This window comes from Anarhichas minor, unplaced genomic scaffold (genome assembly GCF_050575085.1).
Source record: "Anarhichas minor isolate MPS153535 unplaced genomic scaffold, ASM5057508v1 ptg000040l, whole genome shotgun sequence".
NCBI classification, from domain to species: Eukaryota; Metazoa; Chordata; class Actinopteri; order Perciformes; family Anarhichadidae; genus Anarhichas; species Anarhichas minor.
The window spans coordinates 3,097,045-3,119,863 of NW_027466486.1; the positions used below are offsets into that span (position 1 = coordinate 3,097,045).

At 43.5% G+C, this 22,819-nt stretch overlaps 1 protein-coding gene across 2 annotated transcripts in view; it reads left to right on the plus strand.

Moving 5' to 3' along the window:
• Positions 1–22,819, plus strand: part of sptb (spectrin, beta, erythrocytic) — a 42,467-nt gene that overhangs the window by 4,994 nt on the left and 14,654 nt on the right. Inside the window, exons 3-18 of one of the 2 annotated variants that reach the window (XM_076107581.1) lie at positions 10,413–10,564; positions 10,713–10,886; positions 13,314–13,411; positions 14,592–14,672; positions 14,830–14,945; positions 15,085–15,197; positions 15,288–15,475; positions 16,271–16,388; positions 17,226–17,384; positions 18,237–18,539; positions 18,629–18,779; positions 19,264–20,134; positions 20,344–20,481; positions 20,731–21,490; positions 21,716–21,918; positions 22,559–22,649. In XM_076107581.1, coding sequence (XP_075963696.1) covers positions 10,413–10,564; positions 10,713–10,886; positions 13,314–13,411; positions 14,592–14,672; positions 14,830–14,945; positions 15,085–15,197; positions 15,288–15,475; positions 16,271–16,388; positions 17,226–17,384; positions 18,237–18,539; positions 18,629–18,779; positions 19,264–20,134; positions 20,344–20,481; positions 20,731–21,490; positions 21,716–21,918; positions 22,559–22,649 — 3,716 coding nt within the window. Of the gene's footprint in view, positions 1–10,412; positions 10,565–10,712; positions 10,887–13,313; positions 13,412–14,591; positions 14,673–14,829; positions 14,946–15,084; positions 15,198–15,287; positions 15,476–16,270; positions 16,389–17,225; positions 17,385–17,832; positions 17,865–18,048; positions 18,143–18,236; positions 18,540–18,628; positions 18,780–19,263; positions 20,135–20,343; positions 20,482–20,730; positions 21,491–21,715; positions 21,919–22,558; positions 22,650–22,819 lie in introns of those variants that run through there. The other variant, XM_076107582.1, reaches the window with a different exon arrangement.

Genomic DNA, 22,819 nt, shown 5'->3' on the forward strand with positions numbered 1-22,819 from the left:
CAGCGTCTTTTTAAGAACGTGGGAAGGGCAGAAAGGTTGAGCTATAATGGGGGTCTGTTTAACTTTGGCAGGTTTGAATGGGCTTGAATGTGTCACTGACATTCACTGAGATTCATTCAAAAAAAAATCACAAAATCACTCTCCAGTTGACCCATGATTTTACTCCAAAGCTCTAAACTAGAGCTCTGCAGGTGTTGTTGTGTGTGTGTGTGTGTGTGTGTGTTTGTGTACATGTTACTCGTGGTGTCACACACCCCCAGCAGCTGAGGCCTGACAACCGCTCCGCACCCTCTGCAAGTAACTGGGATCGCTTGCACATTCCCAGAATGTCCAGCGTCTGACCGATCTGGACAGCTGCCCCGCCCGTCTGCCTCCCATAGCACACATCTCTGGCATTTCAGGCTGAGCTGGTGAGCCGTTACTCCACCTATGGAGCGACTGCTCTGGGTTTTAAAATAGCAGTGTTTCTGCGGTGGACGGAAGCGTAACAGAAACAGGGAGTTGGGGGGCCCCACCGTGAATATTTTCGTAAATCCATAGTCATAAGAGAGGTCAGCCACAAAGTGGGAAAACATGAATTCGGCTCTGTGGAGACGGCACGGAAGGGGGGTTGAAGGTGGTGAAGTCTCTAGTGTGTAAGGTGTGATTCTATCGCATGATGGTCTCTTGTTTAATTTAACAAAAGAAGCTAACTGTCTGAACACAAGCAAGAACACGGCCTGTATACAATAGGGTGAAATCTTTACGGAGTAAGTCTGGTGATAATCTTTATATTTCTCACTGTTACCAGATCACATGAAAAGACCAAAACCAACAATGGCTTGAAACCTCCAGCGGGTATTGCCTGAGCTCCATTGTTGTCCTATAAAAACACATCAATGAGCCACACTGAGTGACATGTTCCTTCATTACCATGAACATGGGGACTGTAGTTTATTTTGAGTTGACCTCAAACACACAATCCTGTGCTCATGGGAGAGGTTTGCCTTCAGGGCTTTCTGCCAGAAATCTCCTTATGTTTACGCAACAAACCATCTTGGTAAGGTTTAGGAAAAGATCATTGTTTGGGTCAAAATAAACCCTTTCTGGCAGAAAGCCCTGAAGGCAAACTTCTCCTGTGTGCTGTAAATAATCACCAGAGCACCAAATGTGTATTAATCGGCAGCAAATATTCCCCTCCAAAAAACCCTATATTTATTGTTTGAGTAACGTTTGCTAAAAAACTTCAGTGCCCAGCTGTTCATATCACTGGTCCCAGAGATTGTATTGACCACTGTGGTAAGCAAAACAACCTAAAGTGACTACTCTGTCAGAAATGCAAGAGAGGAAGAGAAACTTTGTATCCCCAAACAAACCGTAGTACTACACTTATGATCATATGTTGTCTTCCACACACATGAAATCTGCACATGCGCTTAGTCCTCCACATCGTGCACTGTTTCCTGTGAGTCCCTTGTGGTTTTGGTATCTCTTCAGTAATAATCAAACATTGAATATGGAGCATTGCGTCAGTACAGGCGCTGATACCGCTGAATGGCGTCTTCATTCATGCCTCATAATCATTGGCTCACACATCAGTTGCTTGGCTACCAGCTGACTAGCAGCATCCAATCATCTCACAGGTGCACGTCTGCAGGTCACTCCACCCCCCCCCCCCCAACTTTCTCCTGATGTGCTTTAAGTATTGTTGACTTTTGTTGCTGACAATGAGATCAGTCGTGTTAGTGAGTGAGTGTGTGATCAAGGCTATTCTCGCATACTGCTGCACCAAACTGCCTAATATCTTTGGGTGCTCATTCGTGGCTGCTTGTTCAAGGCCCTTTCTGGGTTGCAGTGACTCACACTTTCTCAAAAACACCTTTCATTGCCTGTTTGATACTGCCGTTGATTGACTGCTGTCTGCTGACTCCTCACTTGCTAATGTTAACCGGCCGGAAGGGGCCGCACGTGGGACACGGGGAAAACAGTTTTCTCCCTTCTGGACGGTGGTTATGTGTTTGGCTGACAGCTGACAGCTAAAAGAACTACACACACTGCTGACTGCATCGCCGCCGCAGATGCTGCTCTGTGGCCGGAGACACACTTATTCTGAACCTTTTTATTGGGCATCAACCTCGCGGATATACTTGTAGTCTGGACGAGGGAGGGGGGGTTAACCAATTGTGTGTTGTATTCATTCATTCAAACATTACAGCAGTGGCCGTTGCAGACACACCTGGCAGAGATCTGCACTCTATTGAGTGCACCTTCTATTTTTTCTTGTATTCATCTGTTCAGGGGGGGCAGTAGTTCCTCCTCTAAGAGATCTGCTCTAAATGGCCAATACCTTGATGTATAAGTGTGTCTGACTGAAATCGAGAAGCAGTTTGCAGACTGCAAGTGCATTAAATATCTATTCCTGAAAAAAGTGCTGGCCATAAATTGTATAAAAAATGGGGTTTGATATAATGAAAGGAGGATTACTAGTTCAATAACTGATTTGAACATTTGATGCCAGCTTTCAGTACTTGATGCTACACACACATTTCTGTCTATAAAGACCCAATACAAAGTTTTGAGGTTTGATATCCAGCCCAACATCTGGGTGGCATAAAATATTTAGTCGTGTCCACACCGTTTATTGGGCAGTGCTCTCACCACTTCTCTTGCTGTCTCTTTCTGTCTCTTTAAGTGATGAAGGCTTCTGCGTGGGTGTTGGTGATATTGTGTTAGAGTGCTGCTGCACTGATGTTTCTGTAATGCAATCAGTGATTCCTGTTAGAGAGAAAGAGAGAGAGAGAGAGACAGAGAGAGAGTGGTAAAAGAGGGAGGAAAGTCAAGAGAGAGGCAGAAGATGAGAGAGGCTCTGAATGACGCCCGCTGCTGATTTACAGCCTGTGAACCTAGAAATATGTACCCAGCTTGCCATCAAAGCACATACATAACATATTGAGTAGCCATCCATTTGCACTCCTCCTTACATAAACCTAAAAAAGACATGTTCCTTTGAGATAGACAGTTTCATATTGGATTATTGGCACAGGAATTACACCTCACATTCAGTGATGTCACGACTGAGTGGGAGTGCTGCGTAGAGGGAGGGAGTCTTGTGAGCACGTGGACATATTGAAACATATTGTATGCATGGATGGGGCGAAAGAAACCACTCTGAAGTGAACCAAAGGCTGCCAGAGAGTGGAGGCATAGCACCATCACGGCAGCAGTGAGGAGAGAGTGAGAAAGAGAGAAGAAGGAGGGAGGGAGGGAGCAGGAGTGAACACAGGAGAGATCTGGAAAGGAGGACAGAGAGCCAAGAGACAGAGAAGAGGAGAGACGCGGAGTGCCAAGCTCCTCTGCTGGCTCCAGGCTGTCTTGTTGTTGTTGTTTGGGGGGGTCAAGATGAGCAGCCCGTGCCTGCTGCGCGCTGCCCCTATAAGCCAACCCCGGCTCCGAGAGGTCAAGATCAGCCTGAAGGCCAGCAGCAGGGAGACCACATCCATCCGGGGCAGCAGCGGAGGGACCAAGGAGGCTGCCAGCCGACCCTATGCCCCGGCAGAGAAAGAGGCCCCCGTCCGGGTCGGCATGAGCATCAGCCGGAGCAGGAGCACCCCGCCGGTCCACCGGACCCAGAGAACCGAAAGCAGGAAGGCAGCGAGGGGAAGCAGCAGCAGCAGCAGGAAGCAGCAGGAGCCTGAACACCACCCAGAGAGCAACGGCTCTCTCCTGCACATCCCGGTCGCCGTGGCGCCCGTGGGACTCTCCCCCTTCTCTTCTTCATCCTCCTCGTCCTCCTCCTGCACCCCCAGACGCCAGCGGCCCTCTCACCCTCAACCTCCCCCTGCCCTCCTCTCTTCCTCATCCTCATCCTCAGCTAAAAGTATGAAGCGGGCGCGCTGGCTGAGTTACAGCACCTCCAACATTTGTTTCAACTCCATCCTGGATGGACGCTTCAGGCAGTTACAAGGTACAGGGTCCTGATGGAAGAGCTGTGTGTGTTTGTGCGTCTGTGATGTGTTTTCGGAGAGAGTTTGTCCACCCTCCGCTGCCTCTCTGATGAGACAGAGAGAGATAACACTTTTCCAATCATGCCCCTCCCTTCCCCAACTTGTGTTTGTGTTGAGACCGGGTCGGGATCGCTGGGAGCTCGAGCTGTGATGTGAGCAAGTGTTAGTTTCCCATCCTGGAAAAAGGTGGCAGCGAGAGTCTGAGCTTACAAAGCGGTGTCCCTTTTATTGAATGTATAGGGTAGTCATTTATTTATTTCCAGGAAGCCGTAGCTCTGCCCCAATTGTTCACTGACTTGGCTTTGAATAATTCATAGGCAAACTCCTCAAAAGGTTGTGATGTTTTCCCTTCCAAAGGTAGTGTCTTGCACTCTTAGCTGCTCCTTTTTCTTAAAATAACTTACATATTCATCATTTCAGCTTGTCACCTACACTCCATATGGCTCTTACTCTTCACAAACTGTTTCAAAGAACAAAGCATAAGTGTGTTTTCATCCTCACCTCCTTTTGTACCTGAATGATTGCGTTGGCGGGTGTTAAAAAAAGAATCCATTTCTCTGGCGGTTTAACTTCTTTCGGAGTATGTTATTAAGGTTTTAAGTGAGAGGTTTGCCGTCACTGTGGATTTCTGTTAGCTTGCACTATGCTATCAAACTCCCCGGTGACAGGAGTGCATTAGCGAGAGGAGGAAAATGGAGGAGACGATGCAGGAACAGAGAGGGAAACGTGCTTTTTATTCTGCCTCTTGCTAGATTTCAAGTAGAGACTGATTCTGAAGACTGCAGAGTCAACTGATACGTGAAGCGGTAAACTTCTGAAGCTCTCCCAAATTAGAGTGGTTGCTCGGAGCCAAGTGTATTGATCCACCGATTGCATGTCATGGAATTTTATTTACTTTTTCTTTACTCGTTATTAGGGAGATCCGGTCAACACTGCAGCAGAATGAAGTTGGACAGAACAACAATAGCAGAAAAACACGAGTAATAAATAGAGGAAGACAGGGAAAACAGTCAGTGCTTTGCGTTTATTGATTTCAACCATTCACCCGTTTTCTTATGTCTTTCTTGGAATTTGACACACTCATTTGTGTTGACTATTTCTGCTGCCCTGCTTGCAAAAAAAAAGTTTTTTTTTCCATCCTGTCTAGTTGTTTTTTGTGACATGTTGACCTTTAACCTTTTGGCTTTTACCTCCTCCGGGTCTGGACACCTTTTCTTCCCCTGTTTACTACAATCCCTCCATGAGTTTGACCCTCAAATTATTGTGGACGTATATGTTCTTTAAGCAGTTGTCAAGTTTTGCAGTTCATACGCTCCTTTTGCATCTTTTTTTTATAAAAGAGTAATTTAACATTGCACCCCTTTAAGATTGTTGAGGTCACGATGGACATTTATCAAAATCGATGCCGCAGAAGCAGAGATATCGTCTTTTTTTTATGACACGCATTCGTCCTCTTTCTTCATTACCCATAATTTAACTCCACTGTTGAGAGTTAGGTCGGAGGGTTGGGTGTGTTATGCTAGTAGCGGCTAATGTAGCCTTGATGCCGCTATTCTCAAGCAGAGGTGAGGAGCAGGAGTGGCCTGCTAAACTCACTTCTTTCTGACTACACACCAGTGTACACACCACAACAGTTTTTTTTTAAATGTTCAAACTTGTAGTCTTCAACCCCAACTGACTCAAGTGACATAATTTAAGGCAGTTTTTCAAATTTCACGCAGCTCCCTCTGAAGATACAAAAGTCTTTTTACAACTTTTTTTTTCACATTTGCAAAAGTACTCCCCAACACCTGTAAACAGGCTTTCATGGAGCTCAACTTTAATCCTTACGAGTCAAAATACTGCTATGTTTTGCTCTTTACGTCATCAAGCAACCTTGACGGCCTCTAATGTGCGTTAATCTGATGTTTAGCTGCTGCAGAATGTGAGTCCATTTCGCAAAAGCTCAGGCAATTCATCTTGAGGAAGCATGTGAACAAAGCCGACAGAGGAGATGTTTCATCTAAACTTTGGGACAGGCTTATTAATAAAGACATTGTGTCATGGCTGCAAGACAGGTAGCTCCGGCAGTTCCATAACTCAGGTAGCATGTAACAGGGTGCTGCGGGACCCACAGGGCCACATCCAGTATGAGCTGACTGTGGGAAAAGACGGATCAGGCAGCATACAGGGAAAATCCATCAGCATGAATAAGTCATTGGGCTTTTTACTGGAGTCAGAGAGTGGATGAGGGACTACACAGTAAAATCATGGGAAACAGAGGAATGTTTAGTAAAGCTGGCATTGATATGCAAAGAGAAGAAGTTGGAAAAGGAAAGCCGCAAAACAGTGTCAGGAAGGTTGGAAACGGTGTGTGACTGCTGCACTTGCTCAAAAATATTTAATTCATGTGAAAAGGCTGTATGACAATGGTAGCTTCTGTTGCAGCACCACAAAGTACAACCGAACATTAAACATACAGTAAAGTTGTGGTCGGACCTTCGTATGAAATATTCCTGCTCCTTTCATATTTATGAACTTCACCTAGATGTGCAATGTGTAAAAAAGCCAGGCCTCCGTTTCAGCGCTGCCATGACTGAAGTAAAAAACCAAGTTAAAAAACATTTTAGCTTTCATTTACATTTCATTTTAATTAAAGACTAAATACTTAGAGTACGCCCAATGTGTGTGTTATCACTCAATCACTCAAATAAGCTCAGAAATGTTATCTCGTAATGGGAAGGTACCGTCATATGTTATAAAACCCTGTGCGATATTGAATCTTGCAAGATTCATAGTTTGGATATTATTTCGATTTTACTGCAACTGGAACGTTGAGGTTAAACAGAACTTCGTCTCCAGACTTAACGCTGAGGGCTTTGTTCAGCAGCGAGTGAACACACAGAGCTGTTGTCACATTGAGCTTGTTGAACTACTCATCTGGAGACGGCTCGGCGGGATGCATGCAAGCAGCAATCCTCCTTCCTCTCCTCCCCCTCTGTTGTCTCCTAAAAGGCCAGGAGCATCAATGTGCACTCTGGCTCCTCTCAAGGTCTTGTGATGTGAGACGATACGGGAGAACCGTGTGCACGTTTCGGGGATGTACTTTAATTGTCCTCCACTGTCTGCACTGTAAAGTCCTCTTGAGGCAGCACCCTAAATGGTTCAGAAAGCATCCGGCACACAGAGCTGTGTCTTGTTGATTTTTTTTATTGATTTTTGTTGTCCTTGCTGACGGATTATGATGTGACACTTTGTGGTAAATCAACACTGACACTCCAGTTGGAGCTTTGAGTTATTTGCATGTTTTTAATTGACATTACTTTTTCATGGCGTGGTGATCCGTGACGACGTAGCGGAGCGGTGCGTGCTGTTGTTCTGCTGAGGGGAGCAGAAAAAGCATGATTTATTTACTGTACTCTGCTGCACCATGTGTTTTACATACAGTAACCCCTGGTTTCTTCTCTTTGATGAGGCTCAGAATGGAGCTGGAGCTTTTTTTGGTGCTTACTGTGTCATTTTTAGATACTGTAGGTAATATTTCTTGTTCTATTTTCCTAGTTGGGTCTCTGCAGATTAAACCTGAAAGCCTGCATCACTCTCACTCTCCATTACTTTCTTGCTGATCCATCTTGCCCTCGATTGCCTGGCCTCTTTTTCTCTTCCTATCCTTCTTCACCTTTGCTCCAGTCTCTCCTCCTTCCTTACTCTGCTTTATTGTCTCCTTCTTAACCTTTAATCCCAGATCTTTAACTCCTTCTCCCTCTTCCTCTTCTGCTCCTCCTCTTTAGCCTGTTCCTTGCTTGTTCTCCACAGCCCCGGGGCCTGAATCATTTATAACACAAGTCATTAAGGATGCAATCCTTTGCACTCGCGTAGCTTGAAAACATATTTGGGTTGAGGAATAAAGAGGGCAAACTGTAGCAGGCAGACCAAGGGGAAGTCACGTGTTGCAAGATGGGACGACTGAGGGTAAAATGTCTCATCACCAGCGGTTGACCTGGTAAACGTTAAGGAGCAGTGAGTCTGTGTGTATATGTGAGTGTGAGGGGCTGGAGCTGGAGCCGTGGGTGCGATCCTGTAGTCAGCTCCGTCCTTCGGTCCTCCTTGCTCCAGATTATTCTAGAACACTCTACTGAGAGCTTCAATGAAAAACTACTCGGCCTCATCGAGTGATTATTGCCTAGAATCAATTATTTGGCCCTACAAGATGTCAGCAGGTTGTTAAAAAAGCCAAAGTTGCGAGAGCCAAATGTGATATCAAAGTCCTGTTTGTTATGATCAATGCAAAAACGTTTGTTCACAGAGATGCACTGACAAGTTGATTTCATTGTAAAATGTCATGCTGCTTTATATTCTGTGCTTAACTTTTAATAAGAGAAGGTTTTAATCATGCAGGGCTTTTTATATGCTTACTTAATGCAGATACAACCCCCCAGTCACAAGCACACACCCACTCACACCACCCCTGGTCCCATTCACATGAAGTGTGTCCACAGACAAAATAAACAGTGTATAGTACATCGGGTCATGCTGACATGCGGTCCCGTCAAAATTGGTTTTATTTTTTGCTGCTGAGTAGGAGGCACATCTGCCGAGCGCCGAGATATCATTTCTAAGTGTGAGCCCGGCGAGATGTGTCACCATGTGGGCAGCGCTCATCCTCCCAAAGAAGGTCTGACGCTCGTACTTTCCGCTTGTCTCCGCGCTGTCATTCCTGAGATTTCAGTGGAGGAATTTCTGCATACTGTACACCTATATGCTTAACTATGCAGAGACCTTGTTTACTTTTTATGCATGTGATGTTATTATGCAGCACCACTTCTCCGTCTACTCTGCGAGGAGGATGAGGAGACTTGGATCGTTCAAGTAAAGCTTCTCCTCGGGGAGTGTCTGTTTCGTGAAGACATGTATCACATTTGCAGCAGGTCTGTCTACAAAAATACTGAGGTCATATTAGCAATCCCGTCAAGCATCTCATACAAATGAGGGCTCCACCGCCTCCGATAATCGAGCTAAAGGTCAAAACCTTCTGCATTTTAACACAGTAGTTTATTGATTGATATATATATAGCTCTGATTCCAATAGAAGTGATGCGATTTGCAAATACACCGCAGGGATAACGTGACCAGATCTTTTAAAGTGGCCTCATTTTTTAACGTGTATTCATTTGACACACGTTTAACAGTCAGGCTGTCTTTGGCAGCAGGGCAGCACTGTGACGAGGTTGACCATTTAATTGACTTCAACTGAAGTTTAAGTTATGGACATAAATTAAACTACTGGCCTAGGGCCCTAAGTAGGGCTGAGCAATCATTCAGTGTGATAATTTATCTTCTGTCAATGGACTCATATATGGTGATACAATTATACATATATTGATATCTTGATACACTATTAGATCGTCTAAATTGATAACAACAAGCGCATACTGACTCAGAAAAAACAAGTATTTAATTCAAACAGGAGTTTACAAAAATAGGCTTTACAGAGTGTTTACTTCTTCTGGACTATTTATTATTGAACTACAAGAAAACATGCTATTCCATGATATGTATTTTGGCCAAATCGCTCAGCCCCAAGTGACTGTTAATATTTTTTGTTGGAAGGTCCCAGAGCTCAGTAGAAACTAGGGATGATCCTGGTCAGAGTCTTTTAATATTGTCATACAGTATTACAGCAGCACAGCATGCTGAGGCTACCGTTACAGTGAAGTAAGAACAGCGGAGTAGCTCTGCTTTAAGAAAATATCTCTTGTCCATCATGTTTCCTTTGATGGTTTCCATTCATGCTTTCTATAAGGTTCTGTAGTGTTTTGTATGCTATCTGTGTAGAGAAGTGTCAGCGTGGATCTGCTGTGTCAGACAGCTTCTTATCATCTCCAGCGTGAACTAAATACTTATGCTACGGTGGAGTTTCTGAACCAGCAGCAGCATCTCGGAGTTCTGGCTTGTCTTCTAGATGTCCCCCTGGGGCTCTTGCTCCTGTGGTTGAGTGGTTGGGGGCCTTTTAAAGGCCCCTTGTCTCATAATCATTCCATGGTTATGTAAACCATATTTCTTGGAGGCAGACCTGATGTGAAGTTAGAAATACTATTATTGGGTGAGTTGGATTAAATGAGTGGAGCCACAGAATAATTTTAGATTTTATGTTTTTGCTTCTGCCAAAACTCACCGGCTAATATACATAACTGCTTATATCCGGGCTGTATTTTCTCAGTAAGTGGCAAGAGTGCACAGCTTAACTCTGCACTGGGGATTAATTTAACCAGTAAGATTGCTCTGTTTCCCGAGTAAATTCAGCCCAGGGTCCACCATCTATCTGAAGAGCCCTTGAGCATGACAGTTAATCCCCAACCAGCTCCAGTGGTGCTGTTCCGTAGATGTGAAGTTATTTCATTATTCATGGAGCTCATGTTTTTCTTTCTTTAACTTTCTGCTCCCTTCCAGATGAGCGCGAGGCGGTTCAGAAGAAGACCTTCACTAAATGGGTCAACTCGATCTTGTCCCGGGTCGGCTGTCGCATCTCTGACCTCTACCTGGACTTGCGGGACGGACGCATGCTCATTAAACTGCTGGAGGTGCTGTCCGGCGAACGCCTTGTAAGAAGCTCCCTGGCCAAGTCTTACATTTTTATATTTTTCTCTCCTTTTTTACTCTTTGTACTATCTCTCTCTCTCTCTCTCTTGTGGTCACTCTTGCCTTCATAATTTTCCCTTTCTATGTTTTCTTTCTCATTTCTGTCTTTAGCCAAAACCCACTAAAGGCCGAATGCGTATCCACTGTTTGGAGAATGTGGACAAGGCCCTGCAGTTCCTCAAAGAGCAGAGGGTCCACCTGGAGAACATGGGCTCCCACGACATCGTCGACGGAAACCATCGCCTCATCCTCGGCCTCATCTGGACCATCATCCTTCGCTTCCAGGTAAACTAAGACCTCGGCTACGCTGAACGCTCACATTTAGCTTTATTTCCTTATTTTTGCTGATTTGAATCGCTCAAAGCCTGAAGATGTTAAAATAGAATTTGTGTAATGCTGGGTGCTTTTTAACCACTAAATATGCAGTGCATTGACTGCATTGATTTTTTTAAGCTGTGGGTAAAAATAAAAGTCAACTTAGTTCACTTTTTTATTGACCTATAAAAAAAAGAAGCTATTTAAAAAAACATACAGTACAACAAATGAATGATTATAATTATTATATAAAGCACAAAATTCACGGTTCGGTTCCATACGACACAGTGGTGCCACGGTCCGGTACGTTAGAAATTCCAGAGAAATTTCCTTGATTTTAAAATATCTTTACTTATTAAAACTAAAATCATGAAAGTACGTTATTTTTGACTTTGAACAGCGATGGATTCATTTGTGTAACGGAAGCTGCAGCAACTCCTGTTCTGTCTGCAACACATGGGGCTGCAGTTGTGCTTCTGTAGAAGAAGGTTCACACTCTCTCTGATCTTTTGCTGTGAGGCCAGAGATCTGCTGCACTGCTCTCTGAGAAGCTGGATTAATGACATGCATAGCAAAGCATCCTGTCTGTGGCCCTGAACCAGCAGCTCCAACGGCATTCACTATATTCATGGCAGTGTCAGTAGTCACAGGTATATAGCTGCATTAGCTCGCTCCACCTTCCACTACTTCTGTCATCTCTTGGGCCAAATCCTCTCAAGGGGGCGTGTCTGAAGAATGGCTCTTCATCTCCCGTTCAGTGGGGAGGTAATGTGCTGTCAGGTAGCTTTGTGTAGCCCGTGACGTCCTGCCGGCTGTTGTTGTCGGACATTTGATGCTCTATTTGGGCTTTTGTTTTCCTGTACATAACAGGAATGGTCCGGCTGAAATGGGCTCGTGGCGGAGTAGTGCCACGGGGCTCAATAACATTACGCATGTTCGTAAAGCAGCTGTGTGTTCCACTAGAGTAGGGTCTCATGTCCGCGGCTGTAAATGTACCCCTCCGCCGTGAAGATTGCTTTACGCTGCGGGGAGAGTTTGTAGCGTGTGTGCTACTCTTGGTTTGTTCCTGGTGAGCTAGTTCAGCGCTAACGTGCATCACCGACAATGTTTTTCTTCCGTGGTGGGAGTGTCGCACAGCACGCTGCCTGTTACGCTGCCTTGTTGAGCGCAGTGCCACAATTTAAGCTGTATTTTATTTTCAAAATGCAATAGTATTATTGCATGCGTGCCGAACCGAAAACCTCGTGTATTGTTACACCCCTATTATATTTATATATAGTTGTGTATATATATATATATGTATATACTGTATATATTTATTTATTTACATTTATATTATGTATCACATAAAAATATGTCACCATTGCATTTCTGGTCTGAAAACTCACAATGTTATTTAACATGTGTATCACAATCCTCATAACACGAGGAGCTGGTCGCCTGTGCAGCCTGACCGCAGTTCAAATATGACTGTAATATAGTTATTATGATTTGGCTACTATAGACACTTATATACATTAAATCAGAGTACATTAAAACCTGTTTTTATTTACATTTAGTGTACAACCTGCTGTGTTTGATAGACCAGTCTCCGACTAACTGATTGGTCTGATTTGGGTGTGTATGCATGCAGCACAGAAACAGTTTCAAATGGCAGCCTTGGGATGTTTTTGACTTTATTTTTCCTCGAATGAGATCGCTTCAGGTTCCAGAGCCATTATTATCTGCTGTAAGAAGCACATCCAGAACATCAGAACATGTCTGTTTGACTGATTTTTATCTTCCTGGAGGGGGCATATATTTATTTTTAATTTGACAGCAGCTCCGTTATTTTTAGACACGTTAGTTCAAACAATATGGCCTCCTGCATTATTCAGCCTTTTCAAACAAAAAGAAAATAAAAAGACAGGAGTTGACTTGGTCTTGTCTGTATCTTTTCATTCTTTATAAAGCAAGGAGAATCAAAGCTGGCTAAATTTAGATCTCTCTCAGGGCCCGTCTCTCAGATCACATCACTGCTCTAATTACTGGTCCACTGTGTGGGAAAATAAGAACTTCAATAATTACCACCCCTCCTTCTATCAACTGGATCTTTGGTTTAGATTTGTGAGAATCTAGTCGGCTAATAACTGATGATTTATCACTTGATAACTTTTGTTGTGCACCAATGAAAACCTCCTGGTATGGCTGTAAGCTACAATAAATCATGTATTTCAAAGGGGTATTTGTGCCACTTTGCCTAAATGTTTCCCTGCTGCTGCATCCTATTAGTGACATGTTACTATCAGTTAAGTTGTTGTTCTCTGCGGTGAATTGTTCTTGTTTGATTGCAAACCTCACAGTCATTAGTTACGTTTCATTATTCATCATCCAGCTGTGCTTGTTGTTTTTAATCAGATCCAGGACATTGTTGTGGAAACGGGCCAGGCGGACCAGAAGGAGACGCGCTCAGCCAAGGACGCTCTTCTTCTGTGGTGTCAGATGAAAACGGCAGGGTAAGTGGAATTTGTGAACTTTAGCTGTTGTGAATAACCTTTGGGAATTAGTATGAGAATCAACTCCTGTGCACAGCTGTACAACTTTTAGTTAAAGATATTATTGTGTGTGTGTGTCTATACCTGCACCACTCAGTGCTTGTATTTGTGTTCTGGGTTCTTGTTTAAATGATTAATTTGTTATGTAAAGAATATCTGAGCATCTTGAAAAGTGTTTTATGAATAACATTGGCTACTATTCTTATTATTCATGTTTTAAATGGTTGAAAATGGGTTTGCAATAAGCAGTCACAATTACATTTTGTTATACTGTTTAATTTATACAAATTGTGAAGCAGTCTTGATATGAAGATTCAATGTAATCAAATAGGTCCACCCAAAACCACAGTTTAGGTGTTTTTCCTTTTTTGAACATATTACATTACAGAATATATTTAAATAACAATAAAGCCATAAATTAAGATTTTCTTCAAGAAATAGTTTGGTGTTTTTGGAAATATAATTACTGGCTTCTTTTTTTTTTTTTACAAATAGTTAGATGAGAAAATCAATGTGAAGGTACTGCTAGGAGACAGTTAGCTTAGTTTAGCATAACGACTAGAAACAAGGGCAAACAGACTGTCCAAAGGTAACACAATCCACCTCCCAGCACTTCTAAAACTCACTAATTAGCATAATATTTGTGTCATTGTGTCACAAACAAATGTTTTACGAGAGGTTCTGTGCTGTTGGGCTGATTTTCTTACCCCGGACAGAGCCATGCTAGCTGTTTCCCCCTCTTTCTAGACTTTATGCTGACCTGAGCTAACCGGCTGCTGGCTGTAGATTCTTATTTACCATACAGACATGAGAGTGATATTGATCTTCACATCTAAGTCTCTGCAAGAAATCAAATCAGATGTTAAACTATTCTTTAAGGTTATAGGTCGTCGTGATTTGCTAGCATCCAGTTGGAATCTGTCATATTTCAGAATCCATGTCTCTAAAATTTGTGATCTTTTGAACAAATCACAGAATTCCACTAAATGTCTGAGTCTGCTCGGGCCTGAAGCTGCAGAAATATGCTTGTTGCACATGTTGAGGAGCAGAACAGATCCCAGACATTGATTTATGACAGGAGCTCTTCCCAGCAATGTCCCTTATGTTCAGTCAATGACGTCCCCTGCCTGTTGTTTTGCAGATATCCCAACGTCAACATCAGAAATTTCACCACCAGCTGGAAAGACGGCATGGCCTTCAACGCTCTCATACACAAACACCGGTAAGAAGAGATGAATGGCCAAATCCACTCTCACCAGCTCTGCCATGTAAACACTCATGAAACCCGTCTGTTCAGTGTCTCTCCTCCTCATTCTGCTTCATCTCTTTCACTGTCTCATTTTCCTCTTTTGCTCTCTTGCTCCATCTTTCTCTCTCAGGCCAGATCTGGTGGAATATAACAATCTGAAGAGGTCAAACCCGTCCCACAACCTCCAGAGCGCCTTCAACGTAGCTGAGCAGCAGCTTGGCGTGACCAAGCTGTTGGACCCCGAAGGCGAGTGACTGCCGGAGGCTGTGCCTTCATGTAGAACTAAATGTTTATGAGCTTTAAGCCTGGTGGAAAAAAAGACCTCAGGACCAGATATGGTCTCTGGCTTGGCTGTGACTGACTTGTCTGCCGTTTTGTTTTGTAGATGTGTTCACAGAGAACCCAGATGAGAAGTCTATCATCACGTACGTCGTGGCATTTTACCACTACTTCTCGAAGATGAAGCAGCTCGCTGTCGAGGGCAAGAGAGTGGGAAAGGTAAGATGGAAAGATGACGCACACTTGTGCCGGATTTGTTGACATAAAATTGTTCCTGCTTCTCAGATTGTCTCTGACCTCCTTCTTCAGGTTCTGGATCAAGCCATCGAGACAGAGAAGACGATTGATAAGTATGAGACGCTGTCGTCAGACCTGCTGACGTGGATCGAGCAGACCATCGTCGTGCTGAAGAACCGGAAACTTGCCAACTCGCTGACTGGAGTTCAGCAGCAGCTTCAGGCCTTCAACACCTACCGCACGGTAGAGAAGCCGCCCAAGTGAGTCGAGCCGAGACACCTTCCCATTACATTGCACTCTGTTCTGTTTCTGTTCTCTTCTCTTTGTCCAGTGCTTTTTAATCTCCTAGAAAAAAAAGAAAACGCAACTCACCGTTACAATATTAAGAGAATTTCATAAAATATCAGAGTTTCAATAACAAACAAAAAGAAACACAGAAAGCCGCCACAGAAAACAACGTCTTCTAAGCAAGTGGATTAGAGTTGTCTGGGAAATCTAGAAAGAACCCCAAACGTAATAACTTTTTCATTTTATATTCAGTACAATCCATACGTCTAATGCATTTTGACTTTTGAGTTTTTACTGTTTTTAAACAGATGTATTTCATTTATTTTGTCATCTATAGACCAACAAACAAACAGGAAACAAATGTTAGACCCATTGCTAATACATAAATAAATAAATAAATAAGTAAGTAAGTAAATAAATAAGTAAGTAAATAAATAAATATTAATATAATTAGACATTAGATAGAAGTGAAACAATTACAAATAAACTACTTCTTATTTTTATCATTATTATTTTAATAAATTGTACAGTTATAATAATGAAGATTAGAATAGACATACTTTGATAAATATGTTTTGGAAAAAAATAATAAAAGGGACAATCAGCAAACACATGGGTCTTCAGATTAAGGTGGATGTGGTTTATACCTCGGTGTGGGCATCATGCAGGGATTGTACAAGAAGAGAGCTCTTCCTCATATGTAAAAACAACACGTGTACAGCTCATTCGTACCTTTTTGTGTGACTTGTGTTTTTGTTTTTTTTCAGGTTCCAAGAGAAGGGAAACCTTGAGGTGTTGCTCTTCACCATCCAGAGTCGTATGAGGGCCAACAAACAGAGGGTCTACACGCCTAAAGAGGGAGCCCTGGTGGCAGATATCAACAGGGTGAGAAGGATGTTTTTTCCCCTTATCGATTCATCCTCAGTATATTTTCTTGATTCATCATTTGGTCTATAAAATGTCAGAAAATAACAAAAAATAGCAATTTATATAATCCCAGTGAAATGTCTACAAATAGCTTGTTTTGTCCAACCAACAGTCCAAACCCCAAAGGTATTCAGTTTATTATCACGTAAAATGAAGAAAAGCAACAAAACATTCCCCAGAATAAAACAATTAATCAGTTATTAAAAACAAATGAACTAATTGATTACTTGACTAATCACTTCAGCTGTTTTAATGTTTGGATTTTCGCATGAAGTCTCTTTTGACCAGCATGTAAACATTTGTGGTTTGAAGCTCAGGCATACAGCTCGATTAAATGGACAAAATTCGTTCATTTAGCAGCCCAAAGTCCCGAGGCAACAATTAAATCCCAAATGAATTGAATTATACGGGTAATATAATATTGCAGTTCAGAAACTGTAAAATAAAAGCCATCTCTTCCAGAAAATAATGGCCTGACAGCACCACAGGCACAAAGACATAAAGCACAGGACAGGTTAGGATCTATCTCCCTCTGATAAGGCTCAAAATTAGATTCATCATGCAAATATATTCAACATTTTCTATATCCAGTTTTTAAGATTTGCTGATGCTATAAATCATTTTCAATGTAATACCAGTTCAGGAGCTGACATTAACCTCTTACGTCTTTATGGATGGGATCAATCAAAGAACTTCTTGACTGGGAAATAGGAAGGAATCACATTGCTATTACCCCCCCCCCCCCCCCGCCAACTAGCAAAAAACAACAAACATCATCTCATCATCTGTGTGCAGGCCTGGGAGCGTCTGGAGACGGCGGAGCACGAGCGGGAGCGAGTCCTGAGAGACGAGCTGATCAGACAGGAGAAGCTGGAACAGATGGCGAGAAGATTCGACAGGAAGGCTGCCATGAGGGAGACCTGGCTCCAGGAGAACCAGAGGCTAGTGGCTCAGGTAACACATCCACCACAAAACCGTGGATATTATATGATGCGGTTAGCTGACATTTGTTCTGAGGTGTCTCTTGACAAAACCTTGACCTCAATTAGGCTACCCAGTTAAATCAAGTTAAAACCTGATTATTGGTGATGAGAGATAAACAGCTGAGACAGGTTGCCAGACAAAAACAGAGAGATGACACCAACTGAAAAGTGTCATTCGCAAGTAACAAATAGCTTTTTTTTAGCACAAAAAGTTAGTTAGAAGAAAGTAGATATTTAGCAAAAAGATGAAAGTTAAAATCATCACAAGAATTATAAAAGTATTGACATTACTGTGGAGTCTAGAAGCTCTATGTAACTGTTTTTCAATGATTTGTTTATTGTTTGTCTCGTGGACATGCAGGAGGATGCACATTCATGATGCGTCCTGCCATTGGTTTCACACTGTTACACAGGTGGCGGTAATAAGCCAAGATATGCGCCAGCACAGACGGTAAAAAGGGTAGAAGAAGACTGGGAGCTATAGTAAACATGACTGTAAACAATGACAGATTAGAAATACTTAACTATCAGCTTTGCAAATGTTTTGTGAATAACACATTCAGCACATTTAATGGAGCTTAAAAAAACATGAACGTTGGTGAGAACCACTGAATGTAAACATTTTGTTTGTTTAGAAGAAAAGTCCACAAGGCACCTTCTAGTAGAAGCAGCAATGTAAAAAACACTAGTAAAAGATACTCCGCTTCTACTTTGATAAGTACAATCAAGGTATTTGCAAAATCTACCTACAGCTTAAAGTTTTAACCAATAAAACCATAAGGTTTCTTGTCTAATGAACCGCTCTCTGCTCCCCTCTCCTCAGGATAACTTTGGTTACGACCTGCCAGCAGTGGAGGCAGCGAAGAAAAAGCACAATGCCATTGAGACGGACATCGCTGCGTATGAGGAACGCGTTCAGGTCCTGGTGGACATCTCAAAAGAGCTGGAGTCAGAGCGATACCATGACGCCAAACGCATCGACGTGCGGAAAGATAACATCCTGCGCCTGTGGGACTACCTGCAGGAGCTGCTGAAGGCTCGCAGGGCACGTCTGGATAAGAACCTGACTCTGCAGAGGATCTTCCAGGAGATGCTGTACATCATCAGCTGGATGGATGACATGAAGGTACAGCACAGGAGGCATTATTCATCAACCACAACATTTATTTTCTAGACACTAAACTGATCAGATTGCTCTTTCCTCCTTTTCTTCAGGCTCGACTTATGTCCCCTGACTTTGGGAAACACTTGTTGGAAGTTGAAGATTTGTTACAGAAACACGCTCTGTTAGAGAACGACATCGCTCTGCAGGCGGAGAGAGTGCAGGGCGCCAGTGCTGCTGCTCTCAGGTTCGCCAACGGAGAAAGTGAGTGCAGTGGCTCATCGTGCACCTTGCTCCTGGTCTTGTTGGAGATGAGGACACTAAATGGATTGCAGGCCATGGACTTTGATGTTGAACCTCAAAAGTTTTTGAGCACCTACCAAATATGTCTGTTGCACTGAGTACAACTGTGCAAAAATACTGAAAGTTATCATAGGATGCTTTGTCTAGTCATGTTTACATATTCTGTGATCGGATATTTCCTGCTTGTGTAAGAAAACAAGAAAACATTTCAACCAATGCCCAAATCATAAATGTGTGATTTGCATCCTCAGTTTGAAAAGGCTGGCAAACAGTACTTACATACAATTATATTATAATAAAAGAATGATATTATTAAGTGCAATTGATATGAATGTTTTAAACAAGCTACTCTATATAACAAACCTATGAAAGGTTAACATTGGCTCAGCAGATATAATATTACATATATGTGTACTGATTCCATTGCCCTTCATTTTCTCCCCAGGCTACAAGCCATGTGATCCTCAGGTGATCCGGGACAGGGTGCAGCACCTGGACTTGTGCTACCAGGACCTTTGTGCCCTGGCGGCCCAGCGAAGAGCCCGCTTGGAACAGTCTCGGCTCTTCTGGAACTTCCTGTGGGAGCAGGCGGAGCTGGAGAGCTGGATTAGAGAGAAGGAGCACATTTTCTCCTCCCTGGATTATGGCAAGGACCTGACGAGCGTGCTGGTGCTCCAGAGCAAACACAGCGCCTTCGAGGACGAGCTCGGAGCCCGCCGCGCCAACCTTGACCAGGTCTTGGCCGAAGGAGATAAGATGATCCAGGCCAAGCACTTTGGCTCCCCGAAGGTTCAAGAAAGCATGGACGACATCAGGAGGCAATGGCAACAGCTGGAGGAGCTGGCTGCGTTTCGGAAACAGAACCTCCGGGATACCCAGAGGTTCTTCCAGTTTCAGGGAGACGCTGATGAACTCAAGTCCTGGCTGCTGGACGCCAAGAGGCAGATGAGCAGCGATGACATGGGCCACGACGAGTACACCACCCAGCGGCTAATGAAAAAGCACAAGCACCTGAAGAATGAAGCAATGAAGAACGGAGCCACCATAGATGCTCTATCCAAACAGGCCAATGCGCTGCCAGAGGAGCTACAAAACACCCCTGATATCCAGAGACGTCTGAAGGACATCAGGGACCTGTACATGGAGCTCATGTCGCTGGCTGACCTGAGACAGAAGAAGCTAGATGATGCTATGGCCCTGTACACCATCTTCAGTGAGACGGACGCCTGTGAGCTCTGGATGGGTCAGAAGGAGACGTGGTTGGTGGGTTTAGAGGTGCCTGAGAAGCTGGAGGATCTGGAAGTAGTACAGAATAGGTACACAGAACAAATGATGTCACTATGCAAAATAAATATTGTTTTACCTTTAATATTGTAATTCATAAAAATCTGGAAACAATAGTTTCACCAGAATGTTCCAAAAGCCCCAAAAAAAAAGCATTTATTTTTCTCTAGGTTTTGTGTTCTTGTGTTAATGTGTCATCTACCTGTTGCTTGTTTTTAACGAGCACTTTTCTTGTTTTCAGGTTGAGCATTCTAGCTCAAGATATGGCAAATGTCCAGTCGAGAGTTGATGACGTCAATAAAGCCGTGAAACAGCTTGAGGACAGCAGACACCCTCGCACCAAAGAGGTCAAAGAATGTCAGACGCGATTGAATAAGAGGTGCTTTACATATATTGTCTATTCATTATAAGTATCAAAAATACAATACATTTCTAATCAATCAGTCAGTGTTACTATATTTTTTCATATGTTTTCTGTTTTCCCCTATCAAGCTACAATTTAGGAAATTATTAGGAAATAACAAATCTGTAAAATAGTATAAAAAGTGTTGGCTCTTAACAAGATATAAAACATAAACTGAGATTACATTAAAGTGGTGCAAACATTCAATACATAATTCTCTTTCAGGTGGGAGGCCTTCAAGGCCATGGTGGAGGACAAGAAGAGGAAAGTGGATTCTGCCGTTAGTCTGAACAACTACGGGCTGGAGTGTGACGAGACAGAGTCCTGGATCAAAGACAAGACACGGGTGATCGAGTCCACACAGGACTTGGGTAATGACCTGGCAGCCGTCATGACCATCCAGAGGAAACTGTTTGGCATGGAGAGAGATTTGGCCGCCATCGACAACAAGCTTACCTTCCTGAGGAATGAGGCCGATCAGCTGGCTAAGGACCACCCGGAGAACGCGGATGACATCTTGGCCCGCGGAGGGGAGCTGGACGCGGCCTGGGACACGCTAAAGAAGACCCTGAAAGACAGAGAGGACTCTTTAGGTGAGGTCAGCAAATTACAGACCTTCCTCCAAGACATGGATGACTTCCAGTCCTGGCTTTTCAAGACCCAGAAGGCTGTGGCTTCGGAGGAAATGCCCGCCTCTCTGCCGGAGGCCGAGGAGCAGCTCAGCCTTCATGACGCAGTGCGTGAAGACATAAACAACCACGAGGAGGACTATCACTGTGTAAGGGACACCGGTGCCCAGGTCACCCAGGGTCAGGAGGATGATCCTCAGTACCAGCAGCTGGAGCAGAGGCTGAAGGGGCTGGACCGTGGTTGGGTAGAACTGCAGAAGATGTGGGACAGCAGCAAGAACTTCCTGGACCAGGGTCTGGGCTTCCAGCAGTTCATGAGGGATGGCAAAGCTGTAGAGGCCATCCTCAACAACCAGGTACTGATAAAGGACTACGTAAATTAGGATTATGGCTTGTGTCCAAATTGTGTCTTTCAGTGGAACAGTCCATCGAGTTAGTGTTAGCTTTCTAACGATGGGGCTAGTGATGCTACAGGTATTTCAAACATGTGGTACGGAGGAATGCAGCATGGTCAGTTACCACAACGCTGGTTGAGTGTCTCAAGGGTGTTTGTCCTTTTCTTTCTTTTGCTTTGTTCGCAGGAGTACACCTTGGCCCACATAGACAGGCCCGACAACTTGGCTGGGGCAGAGAAAGCTTTGAAGAAGCACGAGGACTTTTTGAGCACCATGGAGGCCAACGAGGACAAGATTGACGGCACTCTGCAGGGCGGACAGCGGCTAGTGGACGGCAACAACCTGTACTCTGGGAAAGTGCAGGACAAAATGGCCTCAATCCGAGACAGGTCAGTCGTTATGGTTTTTGGTCAATATGATTATATTTAGGTTTTGTCAAAAGCGTTATTGAACAAGTAGAAAATGACGATGATATTGGAAACTGGCTCCTACTTTGTTTCTGTACTGCAGTCCTCTAATATCGAACCGTAATCAACCGTTAGAGACTTTTGCTATCACATAGTCCAAAATTTAACTTTTAGCAGTTTGATAAATACCGTACAAGCCCTGATCTTATGTAGACAAATAGAAATCTTCTTCTTTATAGTTTGAACCAGCTCAGCAGTGAAACAGCTTTCTTATCACTCTATCATTATTGACAGCAAGAAGCAGTAGAGAGAGCATGGGAGCTTGTCCCATTAACTCCCACAGTTCAGCTCAGCAGACGGGCGCCCCGATAATGGATATTGATCTTCAAGTGAGAGCTATTCTTCACGGTGTCGCAGAGAAACCGATGATGTTTTGGGTTACTGTGTCAGGTATTTTTCTGTGTGGCGGAGGAGCTCATAACGATTCACCCTCTGATTCACCACCCCCCCCCCCCTCGTTCAGCATGGTATCCTGTTATGTCACAGAGACGGACGTTGAATTAAAACGTGGAGGAAGATGAGTTGTATTTTTTTATGTATTTTTCTTGTGTTTGATCTTCAGGCAAAACAAAAATAAGAGAAGAGCCCAGGAGGTGTCAGAAAAGCTCAGAGACAACCGCGACCTGCAGCACTTCCTGCAAAACACTCAGGATGTGAGTTCACCGTTAGTTTACTGTTCATGTAATCACTGGGTAACATCAATTAGTACATTCATTATTAACTTAATGATACAGTGTTGATTATTGTAGTCAATTTGCAGAACACACTCTGTGTTGTTTATAATAACACAGTGGTACTTGTCGAGACATTTAATTGACTCAAT